This window comes from Rhinopithecus bieti, unplaced genomic scaffold (genome assembly GCF_001698545.2).
Source record: "Rhinopithecus bieti isolate Rb0 unplaced genomic scaffold, ASM169854v2 scaffold_26813, whole genome shotgun sequence".
Classification (NCBI taxonomy): domain Eukaryota; kingdom Metazoa; phylum Chordata; class Mammalia; order Primates; family Cercopithecidae; genus Rhinopithecus; species Rhinopithecus bieti.
In genome coordinates this window covers 279,756-291,228 of record NW_016812144.1, presented here as the reverse complement: position 1 = coordinate 291,228, position 11,473 = coordinate 279,756, and the positions used below count along the sequence as shown (strand labels likewise).

The following is an 11,473-nucleotide window of genomic DNA, read 5'->3' as shown; positions in this document are numbered from 1 at the left end:
AGCCTCCCGAATAGCTGGGAATACAGGCACACGCCACCATGCCCGGCTATTTTTTGTATTTTTAGTAGAGACAGGATTACATCTTACTGGCCAAGTTGTTCTCAAATTCCTGACCTTGTGATCCAACCACCTCAGTCTCTCAAAGTGCTGGGATTACAGGTGTGAGTCACCACATCTGGCCTTAAAATGCAAATTTGATCCTGCTACCTGCTTGCATAAAACTCTCCAGTCCTCCCAATCTTCTCAGGAAAAAGACCAGTACCTTTAACACAGCTTACATGACCCGGCCCCTGTCCACCTTACAAACCACTCCCCTCCAACCACGAAGACATTCTTTCAGTTCTTCATTCTCAACTAGCATGCTAATTTCACATGCAGGGTCTTAGCACCATATTGTCCTCTCACTCAGAAATATTTCTTCCCCTTTATCTTATTAATTCTTCCTCTTTTGGCCGGGCGCGGTGGCTCACACCTGTAATTCCAGCACTTTGGGAGGCCGAGGCGGGTGGATCACGAGGTCAGGAGATCGAGACCACAGTGAAAACCCATCTCTAATAAAAATACAAAAAATTAGCTGGGTGTGGTGGCGGGTGCCTGTAGTCCCAGCTACCTGGGAGGCTGAGGTAGGAGAATGGCATGAACCCAGGAGGCAGAGCTTGCAGTGAGCCAAGATCACGCCACTGCACTACAGCCTGGGCGACAGAGAGAGACTCTGTCTCAAACAAACAAACAAAAAACTCTTCCTCTTTCTTCGGAGCTCAGTTTATGCCATTTCCTCAAGAAAGCCTTCCCTGTTTCTCCCATGCCAGGTCAATACCCTCTGTGACATGATTTTATAGAACCATGTTCCATTCCTTCGGAGCACTAACTCCTTTTCTCTAGGGTCTTCATGTGTTATCTGCAGGAGAGAAGGACTGAAACTGTTTTGTTTGGTTTGGTTTTGTTTTGTTTGAGACAGATTCTTCCTCTGCCGCCCAGGCTGGAGTGCAGAGACACCATCTTGGCTCACTGCAACCTCCACTTCCCAGGTTCAAGTGATTCTCCCACCTCAGCCTCCCAAGTAGTTGGGACTACAGGCACCCATCACCAAGCCCAGCTAATTTTTGTAGTATTTTTAGTAGAGATGGTGTTTCACCATGTTGGCCAGGCTGGTGTCCAAATCCTGACCTCAAGTTATCCACTTGCTTCAGTCTCCCAAAGTGCTGGATTACAAGCATGAGCCACCGCGCGAGGCCCCAAGACTGTTTTTACTACCAGTGTATTTCTAGTGCCTGGTACAACACATTGTAAGTGTCAGTAAACAAATGTTGGATAAAATTTTTAAATGCATGTTTGTTTCCTCAGTCCCTACTATGCAGCAAATCTTATGCTGGGCCCTAAAGGGGAATCAAGGTTAGTAAGAGAGATCCTTGACCTTAAGGAACTCCATGCCAGTTAGAAGCAATGGATCTGTAAACCAAAAGTACCTGAGACCAGTCTCAATCAATTGAGAAAGTTTATATTGCCAAGGTGAAGGATGCGATGATGACACGGCCTCAGGAGCTCCTCAGGACATGTGCCCAAGGTGGTCAGGTACAGTTTGGTTTTATACGTTTTAGGGAGACATGAGTCATCAATCAATACATGTAAGATGTACATTGGTTAGGTCCGGAAAGACGGGCCAACTCGGGGCAGTTGGGGGGCTTCCACCTTATAGGTAGACTTAAAGATTCTTTTATTGGTAATTGGTTGAAAGAGTTATTATCTAAGGACCTGGAAGTAAATAGAAAGGAATAGCTGGTTACGATTATAAGGGGTTGTGGAGACCAAGGTTTTATCATGCAGATGAGGCTTCCAGGTAGCAGGATTCAGATAGAATAGATTGTAAATATTTCTTATCGGTCTTGAGTCTACCAGTCTTAAGGTCTCTGTGTTGATGTTTGTGAGGCATGTCTGACTACCACTTCCCATCATGGCCTGAACTAGTTTTTCAGGATAAACTGGAAATTCCTTGGCTTAGGATAGGGTCCACCAGTCAGTTGGGGGGCTTAGACTTTTATTTTTGGTTTACAGTTATGACATGGACTATAGAGACACATTTCTACAACACAGTAGAAGTGCAACATGAGAACAAAGTGCTTTAGGGGACAAGCGGAGGAGGGAGACATCAATCCCAGATGGGGAAAATCAATTCACTTTCTTTTTGTGTGTGGTGTTACTTTTTTACTTCAATGTACATCTTGAATGAATAACTATAGTTCTCCCTATGTGCTATGCGCTGTCTTAAGTGTTTTATGCAGTTAAGGACATTGAGATTTTACAGATGGGGAAAACAATGCTCACGACGGTCAAGTGACTTGCTCAAAGTCACACAGCTACTAAGTGGTAGAAAAGGCAGTTGAACCCAGGCTGCTTGGCTCCAGTCTAGTATCACGCGGAAAATCTCATGGGAGACGTAACAACTAAGTCGTGCTTCATTGAAGTATCTGCCCAGGTAGAAAACCGCAGGGCCTCTCTAGCAAAATCCAGAACCAGAAAATACTTGCTTAATTATGAGTTTCGTTCCTTCCTTTGCCCCCTATCCCCATTTAACGTGCAGAGGGATTTCACAAGCGCACTGAATGAAGACGCCGGCGACAATGGAACGCTAACTTCCGGCTACGGCGAGAGAGGCTGTTTCCATGGAAACAGTAACGGGTTGGCCGCTAGGTGGATTCTCGCGGTGCTTGAACCAGCGGAAGTGACGTCGCCGCTCTCGAGGCCCTCAGGTGGCTTGCCGCGGCCCCTCCTCCCAGAGCGGCAGCCTTTTCCCGCGCGTGTTGCCTTCGGCGCTCGGGCCGCCCGGGGGAAAACATGGCGTCTGCCCTGGAGCAGTTCGTGAACAGTGTCCGGCAGCTCTCGGCTCAAGGTGAGGCCCTAGGTCGCCGGGCTGGGCATGGGCGGGTACCAGGGACGGGCCTGCATCCCCAGGCGACGGGCCTGCATCCCCAGGCGCCAGCACGGACGGCTGGGACAGCCCTTTTAGTCCTGAGCCTATTCTCTGGGGCCGGGCTCGGGGTTGCGGCGTTTAGATTAGGACAGGATCGAGCGCGGCCAAGTGTAGGCAGCCCTCTCGTGCTCCGCCGTCCTCGCCGGCCGGCCTCCCCTCCCTCGGGCCGCCGGGAGCCCCCCTCCCCCCGGCCTGGGCCCCTTCAACCGGGCGCTTTGCTTGACAGTTTGGGGGTGTGACTTCCGCCAGGCGACATCTCGGGTGACTATTGGTCCCTTCTGTCTCTCTTGCCTTCGGTGATTGGCGCACCGCCGTGTCAACTTCGCCGCCGCTCCGCCGCCTGCTGACTAGGCCGCCAGGAGCGGGCAGGAGGCGAGTCGGTTCTGGGTGCTTTGGCTCTGCGGCTCGCCTCGGCCAGCTCCGCTGCCAGGCGGCGCACGCTCGGGAACTCGTGCGCCTATTTTGGTCCTACAGAATGCTGCGGAAGCTCTCGCTCGTAGCTCTCCATTTCTCCTTTCTTTCTCTCTCTCTTTCTTTCTTTCTTTCTTTCTCTCTTTCTCTCTTTCTTTCTCTCTTTCTCTCTCTCTCTCTCTCTCTCTCTCTCTTTCTCTCTCTCTCTCTCTCTCTTTCTTTCTTTCTTTTTTTTGAGACAGAGTCTCTCTCTGTCGCCGAGGCTGGAGTGCAGTGACGCGATCTCGGCTCACTGCAACCTCAGCCTCCCGGGTTCAAGCGATTCTCCTGTCTCAGTCTCCCGAGTATTTTTTTTTTTTTTGAGACGGAGTCTCACTGTCTCCCAGTCTCCCAGGCTGGAGCGCAGTGGTGCGATCTCGTCTCACCTCAACCTCCGCCTCCTGGGTTCAAGCGATTGTCCTGCGCAGCCTCCCGAGTAGCTGGGATTACAGGCGCCTGCCACCACGCCCGGCTAATTTTTGTATATTTAGTAGAGACAGGGTTTCACCATGTTGGCCTGGCTGGTCTCCAACTCCTGACCTCAGGTGATCCACTGGCCTCGGCCTTCCAAAGTGCTGGGATTACAGGCGTGAGCCACCGCGGCCAGCCCACGTGGCTCTTTTTTTTGTATTTTTTTGTAGAGATGGTTGCCCCCCACCCTCCCTTCCCGAGACGAAGTCTTGCTCTGTAGCCCAGGCTGGAGTGCAGTGGCGCGATCTTGGCTCACTGCAAGGTCTGCCTCCCGGATTCACGCCATTCTCCTGCCTCAGCCTCCCGAATAACTGGGACTACAGGTGCCCGACACCACGCCCGGCTAATTTTTTTTTTTTTTTTTTTAGTAGAGACGGGGTTTCACTGTGTTAGCCAGGATGGTCTTGATCTCCTGACCTCGTGATCCGCCTGCCTCGGCCTCGCAAAGTGCTGGGATTACAGGCTTGAGCCGCCGCGCCCAGCCGAGATGGGGTTTTTACCACGTTGGCCAGACTGGTTTCAAACTCCTTACCTCAAGCGATCCGCCCACTTCGGCCTCCCAAAGTGCTAAGATTACAGGTGTGAGTCACTGCGCCCGGCCAGGACTCCATTTTTAGGGGTAGAATTGTGATGATTTTGCTCTCACTTTCCAGGTTGTTTGGTTCATTCATTGCATATGAATGTACCAAATTCTGAACCCGAAATTAGAATAATTAGATGCTGGCTGTGAAGGCCCCTTTAACTATCCCGTGCTTCAGTTTCTTCGTCTGCAAAATAGGTCCCTAGTTTATATAGAATTGTGAAGATTCAATGAGAGAAACCATGTAAAAGCACTTGAAACAGTGACTGTCATAAGGGGTGCAATAAAAACAGCTGCAAATTATTGTTACCGTCATTAATTGTAAAGTTCTAGGAGCTGCATGACCTTGGACAAGTCACCTTTAATCTCTGAGTCTTTTGTATCTCCATTGTAAAAATGGAGGGGTGCTTTTACCTCACTGGTATAAGACAAATGATCTGATATAGAGCTGCACTTAATAAGAGTTCTTTCTCTTTTCCTTTTCCTTTTTATTAATAGAAATTAGGTTCACAGGGAAGGCACAGGCTTGCTTTTTCCGTGAATAAAGGAACAACTGGTTTAATTTATGCCACAAATACCTAGTGTTCTCCATCCTGGGGTGTAGTGTAGTTAGAAACTTCAGGTTGAAATCCTGTCTCAGTCACTTCTTGTGTGAGCCATTTAATTTCCTGGGCCAATTTTCTTAATTACAAAACAGAACTAGGGCTGTTGTGGGCATCAGGTTATAGGATGCTATAGGAACAGTCTGCTAGACAGAGATAAATATGGTAACTTTCATTGCTGTCGGCTGCTTTGCCTCACACTCACTGCATAGAAATCTTTGAGTTTCAGGCCGGGCGGGTGTGGTGGCTCACTTATGTAATTCCAGCACTTTGGGAGACCAAGCTCACTCATGTAATTCCAGCACTTTGGGAGACCAAGGCGGGCAGATCACCTGAGGTCAGGAGTTGGAGACCAGCCAGGCCAACATGGTGAAACCCCGTCTCTACTAAAAATACAAAAAATTAGCCGGGCATGGTGGTGGGAGCCTGTAGTCCCAGCTATTCGGGAGTCTGAGGCAGGAGAATGGTGTGAACCCGGGAGGCTGAGCTTGCAGTGAGCCGAGATCGCACCACTGCACTCCAGCCTGGGCAACAGAGCGAGACTCTGTGTCAAAATAAATAAATAAATAAAAGAATTTTATTGCCCACATCTCTGGTTGGACTGATTTCGAATGCACTCTCTGACACTTAAGCTTTTTTTTTACTCTGCCCTTGGCCCTGCACTAATTAATTATCTAATGATTTTATAGTGACCCAGCTTTTATTTCAGTCTCAACTTGGCACTGATTGTTAACTGGTAGAGAACTAATGGATTGCAATGCTTATTTCTGGGTGTTACAAATTATTGTTAATATATTTAGAGTAATGGGTTAAAAGGCAAATTATTCAACTGGAAGAAGTTACTTCATACCTACCAGTGAGATCTGTAATACAATGAAGATGAGTTGGTATTTCCCAGTTAAATCTGTGTGATCTCAAGAGGTGATACCTAATAAGATCACAGCTGTTTTATTTTTGTTTTGTAATGCATGTGTGTAATATGTTTCCTTTGCTTTCAGTAAAACATATCAAATTGAAAAGTGTTAAATTATCAAAAATACCTAGCTATAGTCACTTGTATTTTAAACTTTATACTATGTTGTATTCTTTTAGTAAGGAAAAGATTATGCAGTTGTTCTGTAGAAATAGAGAAGTCAGAAACCTGAGGTTAATGCCCATGGTCTTAAATGTATCCCTACTGTTACCAGAAAGACAGCTAGAGTGTGACCATGGCATCTTCATGAGAATAATTGTCAAAATTGATGGGTCTACTTCGAGGTACCAAATCAGGCCTAATTTTTTTTTCCCCCGAGACGGAGTCTTGCTTTGTTGCCCAGGCTGGAGTGCAGTGGTGCAGTCTCAGCTTACTGCAGCCTCCGTCTCCCGGGTTTAAGGATTCTCCCACCTCAGCCTCCCTAGTAGCTGGGATTACAGGTGTGTGCCACCACACCCAGCTAATTTTTGTATTTTTAGTAGAGATAGGTTTCTCCATGTTGGCCAACCTGGTCTTGAACTCCTGACCTCGAGATCTGCCCACCTTATCCTCCCAAAGTGCTAGGATTACACAGCACCCTTCTGAGGCCTAATTATTAATAATTCTTTACCTTAGTTGTTAAAGCATAGCATTGCAGGCTGGGCATGGTGGCTCACGCCTCTAATTCCAGCACTTTGGGAGGCCAAGGTGGGAGGATTGCTTGGGCCCAGGAGTTAGAGACCAGCCTGGGCAACATGGCAAGACTCCTGTCTCTACAAAAAACTTAAAAAATAAGATGGACATGGTGACATACACCTGTAGTTCCAGCTACTCGGGAGGCTAAGGTGGGAGGATTGCTTGAACCCAGGACATGGAGGCTGCTTTGAGCTGTGATCACACCACTGCACTGCAGCCTGGGCGACAGAACGAGACCCTGTCTCAAAAAACAAAACGAAGCAAACATACTATTGCAGTATAGGGGAAAAATAGATCAATTAGGAGATTAATTCAACAAGTAACTGCTTGATGAGCTGCTAAGCAAGTGTTGTATTCTAGAGCTGGAGAAAGGGACAGTCCCTCCACCTGAGTTTACTGAATTACCTAACCACCACAGTCCCATGCGAGGCAGAGAGGGCAGATACCCAGCTTAGCCTTGAGGAAGGGAGCTGAGAGGAGGGTCCAGAGACGCCGCAAGTTGATTGTTGAATGTTGGACGAGGCTCAGTCCGGTAGCAGAGGATGTGGGGGAGAAGGACAGAAAACAGCCATGTGTAGAAGCATAAAGAGGAGAGAAGATAGATGTTGATTTTCTGAGCTTGCTGTGATCAGAGAGTAGGTGTGTGAGGGGAAGTAACAGGAGATAAGGCTGGAAAGGTAGCAGGGACCAGTTACTGAAGGGCCTTAGTCCAGGCTGAGGCGTTTGTACTTCTTAAAGTCATTGGAGTAACTTGATTGAATGCACAGTTTAGAACAGACAGTAGGCCGGGCGCGGTGGCTCAAGCCTGTAATCCCAGCACTTTGGGAGGCCGAGGCGGACGGATCACGAGGTCAGGAGATCGAGACCATCCTGGCTAACATGGTGAAACCCCGTCTCTACTAAAAAATACAAAAAACTAGCCGGGCGAGGTGGCGGGCGCCTGTAGTCCCAGCTACTCGGGAGGCTGAGGCAGGAGAATGGCGTGAACCCGGGAGGCGGAGCTTACAGTGAGCTGAGATCCGGCCACTGCACTCCAGCCCGGGCCACAGAGCGAGACTCCGTCTCAAAAAAAAAAAAAAAGAACAGACAGTAATATGGAGTGTGGGTTGCGGGGGAGAAAGATCACAGTAGGCAGACCATTTAGAAGATTTATGATGTAGGCTGGGCGCAGTGGCTCACGCCTGTAATCCCAGCACTTTGGGAGGCCGAGGTGGGTGGATCACGAAGTCAGGAGTTCAAGACCAGCCTGGTCAAGAAGGTGAAACCCCGTTTCTAGTAAAAATATGAAAAATTAGCCAGGTGCGGTGGCAGGCACCTGTAATCCCAGCTACTCGGGAGGCTGAGGCAGGAGAATCGCTTGAATTCGGAGACGGAGGTTGCAGTGAGCCGAGATTATGCCACTGCACTCCAGCCTGGGCGACAGAGTGAGACTCTGTCTCAAAAAAAGAAAAAAAAAAAGATTTATGATGTAATCCAGAGAAAAAATGATGAGGATCTGAATTAGGGCAGAGAGGGGAGAGAGAAAGAAATGGAGCTGAGAGACCTAGGAAGTAAAACTAAATCATTTGGATGCAGAGAGCTGTTAATAGTAACATTTGCATTTCAGCTTGGGAGACTGGAAAACAGAATAGAGAAAAAGGTGAAACATTCAGAGTCAGAGAGAAGTGGGAGGTCCAGGTAATCTCTAACTCGTTTTGAGACCATGGATAGGTTGATTCACCCCTCCAGTCCTTCAGGATCCTCATCCGAAATGAAGGAGATGTAAGAATCCTTTTTGGGCACTTCAGGCTCTGAAGTACAAAGTTGTGGTTAGAGTTCCATTAGTTTAGTTAGTGCTGTAGCTAAAATGCAGTGGTGGTGTTCCTGTTTTCCAGGGCAAATGACACAGCTTTGTGAACTGATCAACAAGAGTGGGGAACTCCTTGCGAAGAACTTATCCCATCTGGACACTGTGCTCGGGGCTCTGGATGTACAAGAACACTCCTTGGGCGTCCTTGCTGTTTTGTAAGGGGCATCTTCTTTTATAGTTTTGTGCTTGTTAAAACCGAACATTCTGCACTTTCTGGCTTTATTTTTATTTATTTGTTTATTCAAGACGGAGTCTCAGTCTGTCGCCCAGGCTGGAGTGCAGTGGCGCAATCTCGGCTCACTGCAAGCTCCGCCTCCCGGGTTCTCGCCATTCTCCTGCCTCAGCCTCCCGAATAGCTGGGATTACAGGCGTCCGCCACCACGCCCGGCTAATTTTTTGTATTTTTAGTAGAGACGGGATTTCACCGTGTTAGCCAGGATGGTCTCCATCTCCTGACCTTGTGATCCGCCCGCCTCAGCCTCCCAAAGTGCTGGGATTACAGGTGTGAGCCACCGCGCCTGGCCCTGGCTTTATTTTTATTTATTTATTTATTTTTGGTATGGAAAGTAAACTATTGTAAACAACATTGAGCTCTTTTGCAAAACTAAAGTTATAGCAGTTACAGTTTAGTCATTCCAACTAATCATTGCTTGTTATATTTTGTTCAATTTTATCTTTTTTTCTTTTTCTTTTTTTTTTTGAGACGGAGCCTTGCTCTGTCGCCCAGGCTGGAGTGCATGTGTCCGGGCACAGTGGCTCATGCCTATGATCCCAGCACTTTGGGAGGCCGAGGCGGATGGATCACCAGAGGTCAGGAGTTCGAGACCAGCCTGGCCAATAGAGTGAAACCCAGTCTCTACTAAAAATACAAAAATTAGCTGGGCATGGTGGTGAGTGCCTGTAATTCCAGCTACTCGGGAGGCTGAAACAGGAGAATTGCTTGAACCTAGGAGGCGGAGGTTGCAGTGCACTGAGATCGTGCCACTGCACTCCAGCCTAGGCGACAGAGTGAGACTATCTCAAAAAAAAAAAGAAAACCTTTATGTTTATACAAATTCTGAAAAATTTGTTTTAAAAAATGGCCATCTCAATTGTGGGGACTATAGTTTGCATTTATCTGAGTACTTTTATTCATGTAATCCATAGGATTGTCCACATTTTCTAAATTAAAAAGAAATTCGGAAGAGTACTGCCACAGGGCATGGCAGAATACATTGAATGAAAATATCGGCTGGGCACAGTTGCTCATGCCTATAATCCCAACACTTTGGGAGGCCAAGGTGGGAGGATCATTTGAGGCCAGGAGTTTGAGACCAGCCTAGGCAACATAACAAGTCCCTATCTCTGCAAAGAATAAAAAAGTTAGCTGGGTGTAGTGGTACATGCCTGTACTACTGGGTGTAGTGTACATGCCCAGCTTCTCAAGATGCTGAGGTGGGAGGATCGCTTGAGCCCAGAAGTTCAAGGCTTCGTAAGTTACAGTTAAGCCATCGCACTCCAGCCTGCATGACAAAGTGAGACCTTATCTCAAAAAAGGAAAAAGTATCAAAGGTCCAAAACAACATTGCTTAGAATTCTCTTCAAACAAATTTAAGCTATTTAAGACCAAATTAAATAGACCTTATTTTAATTGGGGTTCTTTGTAACTGTGTACTTGACAGTAATTCTCTTGATGTTATAGTATTATAAATTGGGATATTGTGGTTGTCATGACATTTGAAATGATATAAATAAACTGAGAAGAAATTGACTTAAAGTGAGAGTCTGGCTTCACTTACACTGGGATTCCTGAGACAAAGGTATGTGTCTGGAGCAGAGTTTAGAGAAGAATCTTTGTCAGAATGGAAGGATCTAGAGTTATGCTTGCAGTATGGTGGCCACTAGCCATATGCAGCTATTTAAATTAAAATTAAAGATTCGAGTGTACTTGCCATGTTTCAAGTACCCAGTAGCCACATGTGGTCACATGTCCTTGTCTTAGCACAGATCTATAACATTTCCACCAGTGCAGATAGTTCTATTGGACCGTGCTGGTAGGGATTTTTACTGTCTGTATTTTCTTATTTATATGAAAGAGCAGATGCTGGGCACAGTGGCTCACACCTGTAATCCTAGCACTTTGGGAGTCTCTGTTTGAGACCAGCCTGGGCAACATAGCAAGACCCCATCTCTACAGAAAAAAAAGTGTGGCCGGGTATGGTGGCTTATGCCTGTAATCCCAGGACTTTGGGAGGCTGAGGTGGGCAGATTGCCTGAGCTCAGGAGTTCGAGACCAGCCTGGGAAACACGGTGAAACCCTGTCTTTACAAAAAATATAAAAATTAGGCAAGCGTGGTGGTGTACACCCATGGTCCTGGCTACTCAGGAGGCTGAGGTGGGAGGATCACTTGAGTCCAGGAGATTGAAGCTGCAGTGAGCTGTGCTTGTGCCACTGCACTTCTGCCTGGGTGACAGAGCAAGACCTTGTCCCTCCCCTGCCCCCTAAAAAAAAGCCGGGTGTGGTGGCACATGCCTGTGGTCCCAGCTGCCCAGGAGGCTGAAGTGGGAGGATTGCTTGAGGCTGGGAGGTCGAGGCTACAGTGAGCTATGCTTGCACCAGTGCATTTCAGCCTGAGTGACATCAAGACCCTATCTCAAAAAAGAACAGACAGCTGGCCGGGCGCGGTGGCTCAAGCCTGTAATCCCAGCACTTTGGGAGGCCGAGACGGGCGGATCACGAGGTCAGGAGATCGAGACCATCCTGGCTAACACGGTGAAACCCCATCTCTACTAAAAATACAAAAACTAGCCGGGCGAGGTGGCGGGCGCCTGTAGTCCCAGCTACTCGGGAGGCTGAGGCAGGAGAATGGCGTAAACCCGGGAGGCGGAGCTTGCAGTGAGCTGAGATCTGGCCACTGCACTCCAG

General features: G+C 47.8%; 1 protein-coding gene across 1 annotated transcript in view; it reads left to right on the top strand.

Annotated features, from left to right (window-relative positions):
• The first annotated feature begins 2,167 nt into the window (after positions 1 to 2,167).
• COPS3 (COP9 signalosome subunit 3) overlaps positions 2,168 to 11,473 on the top strand; it is a 39,204-nt gene continuing 29,898 nt past the window's right edge. Inside the window, exons 1-2 of the mRNA XM_017895564.1 lie at positions 2,168 to 2,887; positions 8,594 to 8,723. Of these exons, the coding sequence (XP_017751053.1) occupies positions 2,833 to 2,887; positions 8,594 to 8,723 (185 nt within the window). The 5' untranslated portion in view covers positions 2,168 to 2,832. The remainder of the gene's footprint in view (positions 2,888 to 8,593; positions 8,724 to 11,473) is intronic.